Source organism: Pelodiscus sinensis, chromosome 24 (genome assembly GCF_049634645.1).
Source record: "Pelodiscus sinensis isolate JC-2024 chromosome 24, ASM4963464v1, whole genome shotgun sequence".
Lineage (NCBI taxonomy): Eukaryota > Metazoa > Chordata > Testudines > Trionychidae > Pelodiscus > Pelodiscus sinensis.
Window position 1 is genome coordinate 13747237 of NC_134734.1, and position 19417 is coordinate 13766653.

The 19417-nt window shown below is 53.2% G+C and overlaps 1 protein-coding gene across 2 annotated transcripts; it reads left to right on the forward strand.

The window, feature by feature from the left end:
* The first annotated feature begins 453 nt into the window (after window positions 1–453).
* LOC102449497 (intelectin-1-like) lies at window positions 454–15041 on the forward strand. Of its 2 annotated transcripts, none has more exons than XM_075908144.1 (8): window positions 454–470; window positions 1582–1645; window positions 3426–3575; window positions 7130–7377; window positions 8082–8240; window positions 12488–12608; window positions 13120–13223; window positions 14765–15041. In XM_075908144.1, the coding sequence occupies exons 2-8, from the start codon at window positions 1588–1590 to the stop codon at window positions 14915–14917; spliced, it is 993 nt and encodes a 330-aa protein (XP_075764259.1). In that variant the 5' UTR covers window positions 454–470; window positions 1582–1587; the 3' UTR covers window positions 14918–15041. The 2 variants fall into 2 exon arrangements, with proteins under 2 accessions (XP_075764259.1, XP_075764258.1); XM_075908143.1 differs by lacking the exon at window positions 454–470 and adding an exon at window positions 585–826 and having other exon boundaries at window positions 3412–3575.
* The last annotated feature ends 4376 nt before the right edge of the window (window positions 15042–19417 follow it).

The following is a 19417-nucleotide window of genomic DNA, read 5'->3' on the forward strand; positions in this document are numbered from 1 at the left end:
CTGGGACAAAGGGCAGAGATAAAGTTTCAAAGTTCCTGCTTTAACCTGCCTCTCTATTACAGCAGAGTAGGATTAGCGGGGCTCCAACTTCCTTGTTGGCTTCATCAGGATCATTCAACTCCATCACCTGAGTCAATACTCAGCTGTAGCTTGCAAACAATCCGTGATAATTAACACGGAGTTTCCTGGCTGGGTTTGGCAGAGGTGCATCAATAAATACAGGTCCCTGGCTGATGAACTAGACTGGACAGTTTTTAAAGCTTTTGCTGGGAACCTTCTCTTTGGCCCCTGGGTTGGTTGTCTGGAGAGTTCTGGTGTTTGTAAGTTGTGTTTGCATTGATTGGGTGGCTCCCCTCCCTTTAAAAAGGTTCGATTTGCATTTGGTGCATCAGAGGAACAATCTTTCTCTCTAGTCAGAAGCTTCTGCTAGTGAACTCTGCTGTTAGACACCACGGGAACTAGGGACCCAGGTGAGTCCTGACCCTCCCCCTTATTTGGGATGTTACTCTGTGATGTCATGTAGCAGCAGTGGTGATAGGTCAACACAACAAACAGTAGCATTAACAAGCCCAAGAAGTTGTGGGTTTCTCTGCTTCTCTAAGATGAGGATCATGCTGCTAAGCTGCTTTGTAAAGAACTTTGAGATCTACTGATGGACAGTGCTAGGCATTATTCTTGCACTGCTTCAGCCCATTTGGCTACCCAGCACCTCGGCACACATGCGCCTCAATGGACTTTTCCTCAGAGGACCACGATTTAAATAGGGGTGGTTCTCTCCCCTGTTGGACAGCTGGGGAGCTGAGCCCAGAGAGAGCACATCTGCTCAGTGAGTCCCTGACAGAGGGGGTGAATGCTGCTCTCTTGAATCAGAGGCTCAACCACAAGAGCCCCTCGACTTGTCTTTAGCCCTGGCTAGCTGTGCTGCAGGGCCCGTTGGCTGGGTTCCCAAAGCTGTGCCTGTGCAGCGTGCAGACAGGTACCGCGGCATGAGTGAAATGTGGCCAGGAGACGCCTAGGAAAAGGTCTGAGATGGGGCTTGCTTACCGATCCCCTCCCCTCTCTGGATGTGATTCCAGCACCAATAAGTGCCAGGGGAGACATTGAATTGACTTCAAAGAGCTTCAGATCAGGCCCTTGCTGCCTCAGTTTCCACACCTGCAAAATGGGTATAATGAGACAGGTGCCCCCTACAGGGGTGATGTGAGGCTCAGTTAGGAGAGGATGAGCCGGGGGGGAGGGCTCACACTGTGCATGTGATGCTACATGGTTTCCTCCCAGCAATTCTTGCAGGCACCATGGTCCCGTCCCAACCTGCGCCTCTGAGCTTCCGGCCCCACAAGCCCATCGCTGAGCCCTGAGTGGGCTCTGAAGATGGAAACTCCTCTAAGAACGTCACTGCAAGGCCACCCCCTCCCCACTCAGGCAAACCCCACTGAACTCAAGGGCTGCAGGGTGCTCGTGCCATGGGCAGGTTAGGCAGAGAGCCAGCACAGCCCTGGGAGCAGGAGGGCTGGGGAGGAGCCCTGACACCCCCAAACCTGGCTATTAACCAGCTGATCCCCTGTTTTCCCTGCTGCGAAGGCAACAATGAAGCAACTCGCTCTCCTGCTCCTCCTCTTCCCCCTGACCAGGGCGGCCCCTTGCGGTAAGTGGCTGTTTCCTTTCCCTCTTCTGGGAAATAATTCACCCCAACACTGACCCTGTCACTTGGGTCAGGGCCGTGATACACACAGGGGTAGGGCTGGGCCAGGGGAGACTTTTCTGATACACAAGGGGACCAATAGAGACCCCAACGGGCAGGCAGCCTTCTCCCAGAAACTTCCCATCTTTCTTACTCCTTGTTCCAGGGTTTTGGGGGTGCCCTCAGTGTTTGATTTAGTGGTCCTTACCAGACCTGCTAATTGGAATGCCAGAGCATCAACGTCTGGAGCGTCTATCCTTCTGGAAGTGTACATGTGCCTGGTGTTACGGTTGTGCCTTGGTGACCTGGTCCTGGGTTAAGCCCCTCTGGCACCAGGCGCTGTACAAATCCAGAACAGACGGACAGTTTCAGCCCCAAAGAGCTGACTGTCTAAGTATGAAAAGTTATCTGAAGCCCAGAAGTGACAATAGTGATGAGTGATTTGGGGGCTTGTCGTGAAACACCTCAAAGAGGCTTCGGGTGTTTTGAGTTGGGCTCCCAAACTCACTCTGAAAATCTGGACCCCAAAAGACACCTGCACACGTAACCTGATTTTCAAAAGCCCTGAGTCTCCGGCCCACTCCCTCTCAAGCCAGGCCTGCCAGCTGGCCCCTGTCTCTGGTTCTTAAACCCATAAAACTCTTCTGCTGCTGAGGTCAGGGTGTGGAACAGGCTTTAAATGGGGATTTTCTAAATGCCTCCGCTCCATTTTAAAGTCGGTCTGGGATCACCCCCAGAGCACCGATACCTGGTCATGTCTGCTCTGCCCCATCACAGTGCTGGGCCCCACCAGGGACTGGGACCCCACCGGGCACCATGATGGTAACATGGCTACAGCTGTCGTGATTCGGCACGAGGGGTGGCATGTCAGCCGGGGTGGGAGGCCTCTTGCTGTGATGTGAGACGCGCCAGCCGCCCCCTGGAAGTTCAGTCTTCGGGAAGCTGGCAGAGCCTCTCCCTATCTGCTCCCCTGCACACAGGCAGGAGCTAAAGATCCCAGCAGCTCAGCGCAGCTTCACATTTTGCTGCAGGGAGAGGATGGGTCCTTTGCTCCTCTCCCACCCCTCCGGAACACCCAATCTCTGTAGGAAGGAGGGAGATGGGGATCCTGCTGCAGCCCTAAGTCTGGGAGGGTTAATCAATGCCCAGAAGCTGTAGGAGGAGTAGAGGTGTGACTGATGGGGCAGAGGGGGATCTGGGCAGAAGTGAGGCTGAGGGCTGAATAGGAGCAGGACAGATGTGCAGCTGGGGGCAGGGTTGGATATGGAGTAGGCACAGCACTGGACTAAGCTAGTTTGGGGGTTGGGGGACAGAGAATCATCGCAAGAGGCAGAGGTGGGGGCAGATGGGATGTGGGACCTGGGAGGACAGGGTTGATTTGGGGGTTGGGGAATAGATGGAATTGCTGGGCAGGGGGAGGCAGATGGGGGCAAGGTGAAGACTCCTGTAGCAAGAAATAAAATCCCCTTCCCTGATACATATGAGAGAATAGGAAACACTAATTGTCACACAACCCTGGGGAAGGCGAGGGCGGACTCAGCTAACAAAAGAGAAACTGAAAAACACAAGATCATCTTTCAAGAAAATTCCAAACTCAGGATTTTGGGGCAAAACATCCCGATTTTGGGAGACCATACTCATTATTTTGCTCTCGTGGGCTGGCGATGCTGCGGGAGGTAGGGCACTGTTGTCCTGGCTGTACCAGAGAAAACCCCTAACTAACCCCTCAGTAACCCCTGTGCAGCTGAGAGTGTGGGTACCACTGATCTGAAATTTGCCATCCGTGACCTGCTGGACAACTGGAAAGAAGCGTCCTGCTCCCAGGGTGACCAGAACTCCCAGGGCCTGCCCCGGAGCTGCCAGGAAATTAAATCCACTCGAGACGGAGCTGGAGGTGAGTGTGGGGGCGGCATCTTTGGACCTGCCAAAAGCTGCTTTGCTTCTGTTGGGGGAATTGCTTCAGACCAAAAATTCCACAGCTGGGTCCAGTCGATTCAGATGCGCTCAGCTGTCTCTAAGCTGGGAGCAGGGGCACCTGCCTGCCTGTAGGGTTGCCAGATGGTTTCAACAAAAATACCGGACACACTTGACATTACATCACAATCTACATTACATCTTATTAGGAAAATGCTGGACATTTATATTTTCTCATTTATATTTTCTCAAATTGTTTCCCGAACAGAAAACTCAAATACTGGACTGTCTGGTTCAAAGCAAGACACCTTGCAACCCTGCCTGCCTATGGGCACGGTGGGGGATTGCATCCCCAGGGCTGCTGAGACAAACTGCTGGGGATACTCTGAGCCCCGCCAGCCCCCACAGGTGGGAGCTGTGCTGCAACTGACAACTGGCTCCAGCCCATCTGTCTCGCCAGCAAACTCCTCTGGGCTCTCCCAGCCCAAACCTCCCCAGCCAGGCACTCAGTGAGTTCCAGCCCCTGAGCTCCGCAGAGACGTCTCCCTGCAGCACACCGCCCCTGGCACTGCACAGTCACCGACACTGTTACGTTTGCAACTTCATTGGGGAGCCAGGAACAGCAGCGGGTTCCCTGGCCTGGAGCTAACAATCTCCTTAGGCCAGGTGCCGTGCGGGGCCGGTTAGAGAAGTGGTCAAACAAGGCTGCTGTAGCGAGGTCAGGGAGGTGGACAGTGAGTTCCAGTCAAAGGGCTGCAGGCAGAAAGGCTCCCAACAACCAAGAGTGAGGCCTCACTGTCTAACAGCAGAGACGTAACTTTACAGGGTTTGTTCCAGGCATTTCCTTTCCTGGGAATGGCTGCCGAGTTCTTAGTCAGGATGCCTACAGAACCCCAGGCTCTGCCTTTCCTTGGCTCCTCAGGTGAAGGATGACTCAGGGGTAGGGTTGCCAGATGGTTGAACCAAAAATACTGAACACCCCCCTCCAAAAAAACACACCTGGGGAAAAATTCTGGGGGGGGGGGGGGAGAGGAGAGAGAGACAAAAAGGAGGGGAGGAGAGTGAAGTTGTTGAGCAAAAAAAAAAAGGACTCTGAGAATTAAGCAAAAAAAAAAAAAAAAAAAAAATTGAAATAGCATAGCCCCTTTCAGAGTGAGTGCGGAGTTGGAATAGGGATAGGAACAGGAGAGCGATAGAGCATTAAGACCCAAGGAAGGCATTGCTTCCCCTTGGTCTTTAGGCTTTTTGCTGGCCAGGTAAGCATGGGGTCTGAGGGTGGGGGGCTGCGGGTGTCAGGGTCCAGGAGAGGCTGGGGGCTGGGCCCGGCCCCGGCCCTAGCCCCGCTGAGTGTGTTGTAGAGTTGCCAGGTGTCTGGTATTTTTGCCTCCTGGCCAGGAAAAAAATTCAGAAAATACTGGACATTTTAGGTGTCTGGTATTTTCTGAATTTTTTTTTACCAGACAGGAGGTGAAAATACTGGACTGTCCGGGTCACTACCGGATAGGGTTGCCAGGTGTCCTGTAGTTGCACCTCTGTCCGGTAAAAGAATTCAGAAAATACCGGATATGTGCAGTGTCCAGTATTTTCTGAATTTCCAGCTGGGTGCCGGACGGAAGCCTGGTGGGGGCAGGGGAGCGACTGGGAGGTGGGGCCGCGATTGGTGCTGGGAGCCCTGTGATTGCGTGCAAAAGCTGGGAGGGGTGGGGGCGGGGGCAGTGGCTGGGACTCCCAGTCACTCCCCCCCGCCCGGCTTCTGCAGGCAACCAGAGGCTCCCAGTGCCAATCGTGGCCCCGCCTCCCAGATGGGAGCCTCTGGTTGCATGCACAAGCCGGGCAGAGGGAGCGGCTCCCAGACACTCCCCCCGCCCCTGCCCGGCTTCTACTAGCAACTAGAGGGAGTGCCTGACGGGGGCGCGGCCTGTTGGACTCCAGCTGTGGCCAGTGGCTGCACACCCCTTCCTGCCCCCCTCCTCCCATTGAGCCCCCCCAACCCTCAATCCCTCCCCCAGCTCTGCTTCCCGCCCCCCCTTCCTCCTGGCCAGCCCTGTGGCCCCCGACAGCCCCGCCTCCCATCCTTCTTCCTCCCGGCCAGCCCTATTGCCCCCGACCCCTTCTCCACCCCCCACCAGCCCCGCCTCCTGCCCCCCTTCCTCCTGGCCAAACCCCATCCGGTTCCTCCCTCCCCTGCCTAAGTATGTCTGGTATTTTTTTGGGGGGGGTCTACCTGGTAACCCTACTACTGGACAGTGGGCAACCTTATTCAGGGATTCACACCCTCTCTGTATGGTGCAATAGGCCTTTCCAGTGAACCCGGTGTGACCGCCTGCTGACTAAGCCAGGGCTCTGCCGCTTCAGCCTGGCTGAAAAGGCCAATTACAGCCAGCTGAGCAAGCCCAGGCGGGAAGGGCAGTGCTGGGCCTCATTAGCCAGAGGGCTGGATAAATCAGCCAGAGGGAGAGTGAAAGGGAAGGAACCTGGAACTAGGGTGTATCTGAGTGTGTTCCCAAGCCAGAAGGTGAGGCTGGTTGAGTTAACTGCTAGAAAATCAAAGCTCTGTAAATAGAAGGTGGTGGGGTACCGACCCTGACAATAAAAGGCGCAGGTGACTGTACCAGAAAGCTGTGGACAGAGAAGGCGTCCCAGGGAAGGGGCCCGAGCAAGGACCTTGCCACACCAGCTACTACTCTTTTCCTGCTGGGTGGGGACACCTGTCTGTTTTCACCCCACGGGTGATTTTTACTATGCAAACAAGCTGTTCCGGCTGCCTCCTGAGCAGATGAACCACCCCCTGAATCTGGCCAGAGCTGGCCTGAGGCGTTCGTCCCTTTCCTTTGTCTGGAGACAGCCTGTTTGTCAGCTCCCCTGACATCCGGGTTCAATGCAGTGCAGGTGTAGCCCTGTCACTCTGGGGATTAGAGGGACAAGGGGACCCAGGATGTCACCCCTCAGATACAGACTATGATGACGGGGGGGTCGGAGGGCGCACAGACTGCTTAGGCCAGCTGAACCTCACAGTGAGGTACCAGGGGGCCTCGGGCATAGGGATGCTCTTGGTGCTACACTGGTTCCTTCTAAATACACCCAGGGGCTGGCTCCAGCACGGCTGGGACTGGCAGTGAGCAGGGGCCCTTTGGCTGAGGTGAAGCACGGGGGGACGCTGTCCACTAAGCCATGTGAAGGGAGCCCTGCCTGTGGCAGGAGCAACTCAAAACCTCAGCTCTGGGCCAGCGCCCGGCTGCTTGGGCCCAGGCCCAGCAGCTGCTGGCAGAGAAAATCTTGCCAGGGTCTGGCTGATTGTCCTGGCAGAGAATTTCAGAGATTTTCTCTCAAAATTTCCGTCCTCCCCCACCCTGACAGACCCCGGTTTGAGGGCTCAGACAGGAGTCAGGGCAGAGGTTGTAAGTCCTCTTTTTAGGGTTGAGCCCCTCAGCACCAGCTGTTGTCCAGGCTGGGTGGCTCTGAGAGGGCCCTTCCCCTTTCCCTGGCCCTGGATGACCAGCTTGGTGCTGCCCGCTTTCCCCCGACCCCCCACAGATGGGATTTACACCCTGCGCACCAAGAATGGCGAGACCTACCAGACCTTCTGTGACATGACCACCAATGGGGGCGGCTGGACCCTGGTGGCCAGCGTGCACGAGAACAACATCTACGGGAAGTGCACGGAGGGCGACCGCTGGTCCAGCCAGCAGGGGAGCAACGCCAACTACCCCGAGGGAGAGGGCAACTGGGCCAATTACAACACCTTCGGCTCCGCGGTGGGCGCCACCAGCGACGACTACAAGGTGGGGTCCCCATCCCCATGGCCACGGCTGGGGAGAGGGTGCCTCAGAATGTGGTTGAATGCTCGTGGGCCGGTGGGGGACGTGGGCATAGGGCAAGGGGTCTGGAACCTTTTTTGGGCTGGGGCCGCTGAGCCACATCAAAATCACTTGGGGGCTGCACACAAGTGAGAACCAGAAAAATAAAAACAAAACCGCATTGACGTGGCCCCCAACTGAGAAGGAGAAAGACACTCCCCATATTCCCCTCGCACACCAGAGCCTAGGGCAGCCCGGGCTAGTGTGCTCCAGCCCCACAGTGGGGGAAAGAAAGGGGGAAGGGCTGGCGTGCCAGTGTGGGCACCTGAATTCTGGGGGTGGAGCCCTTAGCTTCTGGGGCCAGATTCAGGCAAGGCGGGGGCTGTATCTGACCTCTGGGCCTTAGGTTTCCCACCGCAGCACAGGGGTTAGATGGGAGAGAGGGTCTAGTAGTCAAGGCACCAGCATCCCTGAGATCCATTCCCTGTCCTGCCACAAGCTACCTGAGTAAACTAGGGCAAGTCACTTAATCTCTGTGCCTCACTTGCCCCCTGTACAATGGGGATGGAGCTTCTGTGGTCAGTGGGGCGGGGGTCAGAATAAATACACCACAGCTGGTGATTTGGGTGGTTGCTGGGTTAATACCCGGGATGTGACTGAGAGGTTTTAGCAGGGTCCTTACTTTTCAGAACCCGGGTTATTACGATCTGCAAGCCAAGGACCTGTCCGTGTGGCACGTGGCCAACAAGACGCCCCTGAAGGAGTGGAAGACCAGGTCCATCCTGCGGTACCACACCGAGACGGGCTTCCTGCCCTCCGAGGGGGGGAACCTCTTCAAACTCTACCAGGTGACGGTGCTGGGCTGGGGGCTTTGGAAGGGCAGGCACGGGAGGGATTGGGTGGCTCTGCTGGTCACAGTGTAGATGGAGAAGCTGGGGCGAGTAAATCCTCAACATGCTACAAGTGCTCCGTGCCTGGGTGTCATGGGGGAGACACTCACTGCCCTGGCGCCTCCTGCTGGTCACTTGATGAATCAGCTGCCTTGCCTCAAGAGTGCCCTCTGCTGGTCTCAGCCTCTGTCACAGGTCTGCCTTTTGGCCCTGCGTCCCTTCCTGCCCACAGTGCCCTTTCCTCCTAGTACTGCCCTCTGTCCATGCCCCTGCAGTCTGGGGTCCTCTCCTCCCAAGTCCCCTAGACCCACCTTGCCTCAGCGACCCCCTGCCAGTCATCCTCTAGCTCCTCCTCCAGGGGCAAACTGCAGTCTGCAATGGCCACTCATCCTAGGCAAGGGGGAGGGGACCTATTGCCTTCTACTACCCTGGGGGTGTGTCTAGACTGGCAAGATTTTGTGCAAAAGTGGCCGCTTTTGTGCAAAAACTTGCCAGCTGTCTACACTGGCCACTTGAATTTGCGCAAAGGCACTGATGTTCTAATGTAAGAATTCAGTGCTTCTTGTGCAAATACTTTGATGCTCCCGCTCAGGGATAAGCCCTCTTGTGCAAGAATACTTGTGCAAGAGGGCCAGTGTAAATGGCCATCGGAGCTTTCTTGTGCAAAAGCGCGTCTATACTGGGCACAGATGCTTTTGCGCAAAAGCATCCATGCCAATCTAGACGCTCTTGCGGAAATACTTTAAACGGAAAAACTTTTCCGTTAAAAGTATATGCGCAAAATCATGCCAGTCTAGACGCAGCCTGGCTGTTTCCCTACAGCCTTAGTACACTCAGGCCTTGCCTCAGGCCCTGCAGCATGGGAGCTTGCCTGGCCCAAGCTTCCCCAACGCTGTCTGCCCATCCCCAGTCCTGCTCTAACTACAGCCCTAGTATTCTCAGGACCATAGGCGTGCACACGGGGTGTGCCGGGTGTGCCCAGGCACGCCCTAATGTCCAGGGCTGGCTAGCCCGAGCCATTTTTGCGCCCTGAGCCCCACTCAGCCCGGCAGCACCACATGGCCCAGCTGCACGATGCGGCACCCCTGAGGTGTCCGGGAACTCCCCCGCCCAGCCCAGCAGCACTGCGCAGCGCCGTTGAGGCACCGCCGCCCGTCCTGGCAGCATGGCGCGGCACCCTTGAGGCACCTGGGGGCATCCCCGCCCTACTCTGCAGCACCATACGGCACCCCGGGGGTGCCCCTTCCTGGCCCTGCAGCTTGGGCTGGCTCTGATTCCAGCCCTGCAAGCTGTAAGGCAGAAGCTGAAGGTAAGGGGGGGGGGGGGGGGAGAGGAAGGGGCTTTTGCGGTGGGGGAGGGTGGAGGAGGAAGAAAGGGGAAGGGGCTTGTACGGAGGGGGAAGGAAGGGGAGGGGGGAAGAAAGGGGAAGGCACCAAAGGGACAGTGTAGAGGAGATACAAATGCTAGGGGGGAAGTGGAGACAATGAGGAGAAGGGCAGGAGGGGAGGTGTCAGTGGGAGGGGGGACAGGGTGATGCTGGAAGAGGAGAGGGGAAGGGCATTGGGGATTGGAGGGGAGGTGCTGGGAGAAGGCTTGACAGAAGGGGTAGGCATGAGGAAGTTGGGGTTGGAGTAAATCATGTGTGAGGGCACAGGGGCACGAGGGGAATGGGGGCAGAGGGTGGTGAGGGGGTGGGCATCAGGGAAAAAAGGGCAAAGGGGGCAGGGGCAGTGAGGGAAGGGGGAGGCACCAGGAGGGTGCAGGGGTAAGGGAAGGTGCAGGTGCCAGGGGATTCTGGGGGTGAAGCAGAAGGGCAGACACCTGCAGGGGAGGGACCAGCACCAGAGGAGAGAGGCGAGGGAGGTGTTAGATGAAGGGATGAGGTGGGGTAGCTCACATGATTGGAGTGGGCACAAGGGGGAGAGAAGGGCTGGTGGAGGGGGGCAGGTCTCAGGAAGGCTGAGAGCAGAGAGAAGGGCAGGAGTTAGGACAGCAGAGGAGGGTGAGGGGTTGGGGGGCAGCAGGCACCAAAGGAGTTGATGGAGCAAGCAGAGGAGATACATCCAAACAAGCCAAAGGAATTCGGTACCGGTGCACAACACGAAATTCAGCTGCAGGCTCCACCATCTTAGCCCTCTCTGAGGGCTGAGTTTTAACCCTTATAGGGCCAGATGTCCTGTCACATGGGGGCCTATGGGCTGTTAATGGGACAAAGAGCCTCCCCCTCCAATTGGAGTCTTACTGTGACCTTAGTGTGAGACGAGGTGGTCAGTCTCAGCCAATTGTTGATGTTCACGGCCCAAAGAAGCCACCCCCACTTGCTGCTGACATGCTGACTGATTCAGCAGAGGGCCTGAAGGGGCCATGGAGACTGACCCTACCCCAGGCCCTGGAGATGCAGTGCGTAGGAGGGAGGCTATTGAACACCGGTGCTTTGGTGTTTGGATAAGTCCTTGACCCACCTTTGAGCTTCAGCTTTAGGATTCAGTGTCCTAGCAGGGGCATGTTCTCAGGGCTGGGCTGGGTTGGGTTGGGTCAACAATGCTAATCCTTACCTATTACCATGTGCTGCCTGCACTGTGGCAGCTCCTTAGTGGACCCCCTGCTGTGACCAGGTCCCTTGGGGGGGGGTCACTGAGATTGCAAAGAATGGGGCATATGATTCCCCGAGCTGGTGGTCATTTGAATACTTCACTTCATCAAAGCAGCAACAAAACAGCTTCTCCAATACCTAACTGGTTACTAAGAGGCCAATTCCCTTAAAGCAACCCAGAACTGAGCTCCCACCCTGGCTGCTGCGTCAAATACAATGAGGATTACAGAAAATGTTACTCATCATCTAAAACGTTCTACCAGTCCCAAAGGATCAGACACATGGCTGACCATGTGAATGAATGTTTGGGCTTGGTTAAAAGATCCTAATACATCCAGGCATGAATACACCTCTTGGGTCAGTTTCACAGTAGATATGGTGAATTTCAGCATTGCAGAAAGTTCTTTCAAAATTAGTTCCTCAGGCTCTAGTCCAATATCAGGGATGTCCAGACTGGAGTTTGAGACAAACTTCCCCTGATGAAATTTAAGCAGATCTGAGATGCAGGATCAGGGTCCTCCAATTCCTTTTGTAGCGGTTTGGGAGCCTCCTGACTGTAGCCATTCCCTGGATGAATCATTGGGGCTTTGAAGTAAGATTTCCTATTTCCTATGCACTTACATAAGGCCTGTAAGTGCCTATCCATCATTTACAGGTAGCTCAAAGAGAAATGAGGACAATGATATTGTTACACCCCAAATTCATCAAAATGTTAATTCCTTTTTTATCTTTGACTTACTGTAGTAGAAAATAGTGACAGGCAGGAACCATTTGTTTACATGGTTAATGTCTAGCAAGATATAAGTAAATTTATACTGTTTACCTCTTATTCTCTTAGGCTGTGTCCAGACTCCATGCCTCCGTCGACGGAGGCATGTAGATTAGCCAGATCGGAAGAGGGAAATGAAGCCGCGATTAAAATAATCGCGGCTTCATTTAAATTTAAATGGCTGCCCCGATCTGCCGATCAGCTGTTTGTCGGCAGATCGGGAGAGTCTGGACGCGATGCCCCGACAAAGAAGCCTTTCTTCATCGACACAGGTAAGCCTCGTGAAACCAGGTTTACCTGTGTCGATGAAGAAAGGCTTCTTTGTCGGGGCATCGCGTCCAGACTCTCCCGATCTGCCGACAAACAGCTGATCGGCAGATCGGGGCAGCCATTTAAATTTAAATGAAGCCGCGATTATTTTAATCGCGGCTTCATTTCCCTCTTCCGATCTGGCTAATCTACATGCCTCCGTCGACGGAGGCATGGAGTCTGGACACAGCCTTACAGTCCAGGTTTCCATATAAAGCTCTTATCTACTTAACATTAGTGGTCCATAGCTCCAAGCACCAGTATGTACTTTTCCAATGTGCCTTTGGCGGTTCAATCTAGGTTATTTAGCTTGCAAGTCGCTTAACCCTTTCTGCCCCAAACAGTCTTTGATAAATCCAGCCCAAGTGACACCTTGACATGCCAGATTCTCTTGTGCCCTAGCACTGGCCGGCACAGGAAGTGGCACTGACTGAAGAAACCAGGGTTAGTCTACGCTGCCCTGTCTGTGCTGGAGCTGCCCTGCCACAGGGACACAAACTAACCCTGGCTGCTCGCTGTGTTTGTGTCTTCCAGAAATACCCAGTGAAATACGGCGCCGGCATTTGCAACACCAACAATGGTCCCTCCGTTCCCGTCATCTACGACTACGGTGATGCCCAGCAAACTGGCAGCTACTACTCTCCAAATGGCAAAAGTAAGGCTGGTAGCGAGCGAGCGTGCGTGTTTAACCTTCCCACCCGCACAAATCAGCCCTGCCAAGGACTTCAGTTCTAACAGAGTATTTCTTGGAGCAGCCCATCACCCCACCTCTAATACTCTATTAAAAACTGCCGGGCTGCAGTGTGAGCATCGCTAATTTAGAGAAAGGGAAAACAATGAAAGAAGAGAGAGTGAATGGGAAACCCCCAGGAGAGAGAGCACAGTGTGTGTTCCCCACTTTAACATGCTACGTGGCAACTGCACACAGAACAGCTCTTAGGAAGGTCAAAGATGCTGTACAAGTGACAGAGCTGTGAACAGCCTGGCTGAGACTGGCAATTCCCGATCATTTCTGGGACTGGAGTCCCTCATCCCTATTGCCTGGGCAGTCCCAGTTCACACAAAGGGACTAGCTGAAGGGCACCACCTGGGATCGGAGCTCTGTTACTTCTCTCCACCTCTCCATGGCAAACAAACATCTTGACCTCCCTTTTTATTGTCACCAGCTGAAATCGTCCCTGGCTACGTCCAGTTCCGTGTATTTAATCATGAGAAGGCGGCCATGGCTCTGTGTGCTGGGGTGAAAGTCACTGGCTGTAACACTGAGCATGTGAGTATCTGGCCAGCGTAGGGCACTATGGTACAAGGGTGTTCTGATTCCCACTAATCTTCCCAGTGCAGGTTTTCCCCAAATTCCTGTGCTGAGGGGTAAACTGTGAGCTCCTTGGGGCAAGGGCCATATTTCTGTCCTGTGTCTGTACAGCACCAAGCACCAGAGTGGCTGTTTGCAATGCAAACAGTAAATGAAAATAACAAAACCCAGGGGCCTAAACCAGCCTTGCTCCTGGGGCAAACGTTCACACCAGAGCAAAGGGGAAGCCAGATTCTGGCCTCTGGGATCATTTTGTCTCGAGTTAAGTGACAGCACAAAGGCCACCACAACGAAGATTCTAGTCGCAAGAGTTAGAAAGGGATTGAAACCCTTATGCTTCAGGGCATGTCTACACTAGGAAATTATTTCAAAATAACTTAGTTTTCATGGGAGGTATTAATACTAAATATTTCACTACACTACAGGAGAGCCTCGAAATTAGTCCGAGGCAGGCTCCCTTAATGTGGACGCATCACCTCAACTTAGAGCCCTAGGAAGCACTGGGGAGTGCTGCTTTGAATGACTTTGAATGACTTTGTAGAGTGGTTATTTCGAAATAGCAGTAAAGTGGATGCTCCTCTGCTGCTATTTTGAAATAACAATTTAAAAATAAGCGTTAGTCCTCGTGGAAAGCAGGAGTTAGTATTTTGAAACACCAGCCCCTTATTTCAGAATTAGCCAATTAGCCTGTCATAAGATGGGATTTTCAGGTCTCTCCTCTATGTCAGTCTTCTCTCCTGAGCCTCCAGTCTCTCTCTCTCCTCCTCTTCTTACTGCGTCCCCCTCTCTCTCTCTCAGCTCTCCTAAGCCTCCTGCCTCTCTCTCTGTCTGTCTCTTTCTTTTCTCCTCCCCCTCCTGCCTTTCACTCGGGGGACCGCGGAGCCCAAAATGCCATTTGGGCTCCGCGCTCCTCGTGCTGCATGGGGAGCCTGGAGCCCAAACGCAGTGGCCTGGATGAATGGCGCAGAAGTCAGCCAAGTGCCATGGTGGGAGGCGAAGGAGGGCGGGGTGGTGACGTTGACGGCCAGGGGGCGGGGCCTGGAGCCACTGTCACACCGCCCTGCCCCCCTTCCCCTCTCGCCGTGGACCTCGGCTGATTTCTGCACCGCTCAGCCAGGCCGCCACGGGGGAGCAAGCGGCCGTTTGGGCCCCGCACTCCCCAGGCAACACAGGCCGCCCAGGGGGAACAGGCAGCATTTCAGCGTTACAGACACTGGGCTTATATATATATTATAATAGGCTTGGTAGTGTGGACGCTCCACTTGTTGTTTCAAAACAAGGGGAGTTATTTCGAAATTAACTCCCTAGTGTAGACCTGGGCTTACTGACCTCAGCAGAAGGTCTGGGGTAACTTTTCTTGGTGGGCAGATTCTTTGCCAACTGGCCATTGCAGGGTTTCTTGCACTTTCCTCTGAAGTAGCTGGCACTGGCCTGGAGACGGAAGAGCAGATGGGCCCCTGCTCTGCTCCTGCCTGGCAATTCCTCTGTTCCCTCCCCAGTACTGCATCGGTGGAGGAGGGTTCGTCCCAGAACAGAGCCCACGTCAGTGCGGCGATTTCGCTGCCTTTGACTGGAACGGCTACGGAACCCATCAGGAATGGAGCGTATCCAGGGAGATGCTTGAATCCGCAGTGCTGCTCTTCTACCGCTGAGTCCGGAAAGGCCGACGTGCCTCAGTGACGGACGCTGCTTCCTTCCAGCCAGAGCTGCTCCCTGGCAGGAGACTTATGGCCTCAGCTTGGACATCTGTGATGCAAATAAAGAAATTGAAGTGGGCTGGAGTCTTGGTGTGATTTCCCCCTCCCCCATGTGATGTAGAGCGTGCAGAGAGGTTTCCAATGCATAATAACATCAGGACGGCCACACTGGGTCAGACCAATGGTCCGGCTAGCCTAGTATCCTGTCTTCCAACAGTGGCCAATGCCAGGTGCCCATAGGGAGTGAACAGAACAGGGAATCATTAAGCATCTGTACCCTGTTGCCCATTCCCAGCTTCCACCAAACAGAGTCTAGGGACACCATTCCTGCCCCTCTGGTTAATAGCCATTGAATTGATCTAGCTCTTTGTTGAGCCTTGTAGCCTTGGCCTTCCCAGCATCCTCTGGGAAGGAGTTCCACAGCTTGCCTGTGCCTTAGCTGAAGAAGTACTTCCTTCTGCATGTTCTAAACTGTTACCTATGAATTTCATTTCATCACCCCTAGTTCTTGTGTTATGAGAAGGAGTAAATAACTCTTCTTTATTCACTTTTTCCACACCAGTCATGATTTTATAGATCTCTGTCATATCCCCGCCTTAGTCATCTTTTTTCCAAACTGAAAATTCCCAGTTTTATTAATATCTCCTCATATGGCAGCTGTTCCATTTTTGTTGCCCTTTTCCCAAGGCCGGGAAAGATTTTTTTGAGATGAGCTGACCACATCTGTATGCAGTATTCAAGATGTGGGCGTACCATGGATTTATATAGAGGCAAGGAGCTATTCTCTATTCCGTTCTTAATGTTTCCCAACGTTCTGTTTGTTCTTTTTACTGTTGCTGCACCCGGAGTGGAAGTTTTCAGAGAACAATGACTCCAAGATCTCTTTTGAGTGGTAACAGATAATTTAGTCTGTCATTTTATACATGTGGCCGGGATTATATTTTCCAATGTGCGTTGCTTTGCATTTATCAACTTTATCAGCACAAGTCAGGATCAGGCACTGCTCTCATTTCACAAACACAGCCTTAGCAGTGTACGGGACTCCCAGATATCAAAGCACTTTGCAAATCAAACGGTTCTGTGATCCCCATATTACAGACCCAGGGAAGGTGCTGAAGTTGGTTCTTGAGTTAGCTGCACCTTTGAAGGGTTCCTAGGAAGGCTCATCAGGTGTGGGATAAGCTTCTCTGATGGCCTATTGTTTCCTTGAATGGCTCATTACCTTGAATAGCAGCTTCACAATCAGCTGTGGAGCCTAAAGGTGTAGCCACAAATGAAATGTCCGTACATAGTTAATATGCACAGCTCCACATACAAAAATGATACATGCATACAAATTGGATGCTCATCATGCACAGATCATAGCTTTTCCATGGACACCTCGCATGACAGATTTTTGTTCAAGATGCACCATAATTGTGTTATGATCACATCATAAAGATACCATATAAATGCCTGCAGGTTTTGCATAGGTTGTTTGGGCAGGACCTGCTGCTGTTTTAAATAGGGGTGTCTGTGAGTTCTGGTCTGTGGGGAGCTTGCTTGTGAGGATGAGCTGGGCAAAGTTGGGGGTTATGTGAAGGGCAGAACCCCCATCAAATATGGGTTGTAACTGCTGGATGATACACAAATAAGTTCCCCTCGAGGGTGGGAAGTGACAGCCCAAGGTGTGCAGTCACTGGGGCAGTTTTTTGTATTGAAGCAGGGTCTCTCATGGTGTCTGGGACACCCATTCCATGATGCGATCAGCTTCGCTGGTGCAGTGTCCTTGTTTGGTGAAAGGGATTTAAAATGTGTTGAAGTCTCTCGTGGAACTTCATCCTCTGATATCTGTGTGCTTGGCCATAGAAAGCTGGTTGGCTTTCTCTGTCTTCCAATCTAGAGCTGCCCCTGGAATTGTGCTGGTTGAGAGGGTAGGAGATTGGACTTGTGGAGGTTGACCCGGAGCTCCGCCGACTAAGGAATCGCTTCAAGATTCCTCATCACGGCTGCCAGTCCAACCCAATCCCTCTCAGTGATTCTGCTGTCGCCATGGTGAGAGAATCTCTTTAGTGCCAGAGGGCCCAGCAGTGAGCAGAACTGAAGAGGAAACACAAACCCCTGAGAGGAGAAGGCCCAGCAGGGATGAGATTCCTGAAGGCAGGGAACCACGGAATAGTCCAGGAAGGGGAGAGTGCAGCTGATGAGCATAGACAGGAGGGAAGATGTCCAGAAGAGCTGGATCCTGGCAGAATGAATGTTCACTTGCATTGTTTTTCCATCAAGGACAAGCAGGTCCACCCTGATGGCTAAAACAGGGGTAGGGCATGGAGATGCCAGCACTGCAGGGGAAAAAACCACACCATGACACCTCAGCATCCTGCACTGTGGTGACTGAGCGGTCACAGTAGTGAAAGTGGTGGGTTTGGCTCCTTCTCAGTCTCACAGTGAAAAGTCACTCCTAGCTCACCCAGCTGCAAAACAGCTTCCCAATCCAGCTGGTTGGATGTGATGCTGGCAAGTCCCTCTCTTGTGTACCATTGGCTTGGGGAACTTTGGTATTGGGGCTGTAATTTCCAGGGCAACGCTGACAGGAACTCATGGGAAAGCCAACCCGGCACTGGCCAAAATGGAAACAAACCTTGGGGCAAGGTTTTCTTTCCTGGAACAGAAGTTAAGCTGACTGATCTCTAGTTTCTTAGCTTGACCCTATTATCTTTTTTTTATATATATACATGGGCACGATATTTGCCCTTTTCTAGTCTTCTGGAATCTCTCCCCTCTTCCATGACTTCTCAAAGATGATAGCTAATCGCAGTGAAACCTCTTCAATCGGCTCCTTGTGTATTTCAGGATCCATTTAATCAGGTACTGATGACTTGAGGACATCTAACATTTTATGGCTAACCTAGAACATTTCCTCAACTCCCGTCCCCTTTTGCCCTTTCTGTACTTATGCTACTTCGATGACATCTTTATGATCTGGATGCCTGGCCAAGAAACACTGGAGACATTCCACAGAGATTTTAACAACCTACACACCACCATCAATCTCAGCCTGGACCATTCTACACAAGAGATCCATTTCCTGGACACCACAGTAAAAATCAGCAATGGAAAATTAGACACCACTCTCTACAGCAGTGTTTCCCAATTTTATTTGGCCTTGGAACCCCTAGAGCTGCCTTAAAAAAAAAAAGGTCCTTGCCACAGTTTGTTGAGAAAAAAAAAAAAAAAAAAGCCCTAACCATGGCTCTGTCTCTTTAACAGGAGGCGGGGGAGTGCCGGCTCTTCGCGGAACCCTTGCTTTCAATTCGTGGATCCCCAGGGAATCCAGGGATCCATTGGGAAACACTGGACTAAGGAATCACTTCAAGATTCCTCACCACAGCTGCCAGCCCAACCCAGGCTGAGTGTGTGTCCAGCTGTCTGAGTCAAAATCCTGGGCTCTTTCAGTGAATTTATCACCTGCATAACTGTGGCAGTCACAATCCCTCTCAGTGATTCTGCTGGCACCATGGTGAAGGAATCTCTTTAGCGCCAGAGGTCCCAGCAGTGAGCAGAGCTGAAGAGAGGAGCCCTGGAAACACAAACCGCTGAGAGGAGAAGGCCCAGCAGGGATGAGATTCCTGAAGGCAGAGAGCCAAGGGGGAGTCCAAGACGGAGAGAGTGCAACCGAGCATAGACAGGAGGGGAGATGTCCAGAAGAGCTGGAGCCTAGGCAGAATGAATGTTCACTTGTCGTTACTTTTCCATCAAGGACAGCAAGATCCACCCTGATGGCTAAAACAGGCGTAGGGCATGGAGATGCTAGCTCTGCAGGGGGAAAAACCACACCATGACACCTCAGCATCCTGCACTGTGGTGACTGAGTGGTCACAGTGGTGAAAATGGTGCGTTTGGCTCTCACTCAGTCTCACAGTGAAAGGTCACCCCAGCTCATCCAGCTGCAAAACAGGTTCCCAATCCATCGGTTTAGGGCATGGGAAGCTGGTTGGACGTGACGCTGGCCCGTCCCTCCCTTGTGTACCATTGGCTTGGGGGAACTTTGGTCCTGGGTCTGTAATTCCCAGAGCAACACTGACAGGAACTCATGGGAAAGCCAAGCCTGGCACTGGCCAAAAAGGAAACAAACCTTGGGGCAAGGAGCCCGAATTTCCAGATCCAACGTGGACAATGGGCAATGGAGAAACGTAAAAGGAGGAAAGAAGGTGCTGCAGCCAGACTCAACAGTCCACATCTGCCCTTCCATCCGGAAGTGTCTGCTCCAGCCCTGCTGGGGATCCAGGATCGATCTCATTAGCTACCTGTGAATCCTCAAGCATTAACTTGTGTTCCAGTTGGAGGCAGTCGTTCTCCAGTGTGAGGGAGCTGCGATGGTGATAAATTCACCTCTTCAGCCACCAGAGGGCAGACTCCACCACACAAAGCCAAGCAGCAAATTAGCCTTTAATTATCGCATTGACAGGCCTGAAT

What these genes read in the sequence shown, in the direction of transcription:
- LOC102449497 (XM_075908143.1), top strand. Translation starts at nt 730, where the DNA reads ATGGACTTTTCCTCAGAGGACCACGATTTAAATAGGGGTGGTTCTCTC. An exon ending in CCACCAGCGACGACTACAAG is followed by an intron (nt 7,378 to 8,081) that starts GTGGGGTCCCCA and finishes CTTACTTTTCAG; the next exon opens with AACCCGGGTTATTACGATCT. An exon ending in CTACTCTCCAAATGGCAAAA is followed by an intron (nt 12,609 to 13,119) that starts GTAAGGCTGGTA and finishes TATTGTCACCAG; the next exon opens with CTGAAATCGTCCCTGGCTAC.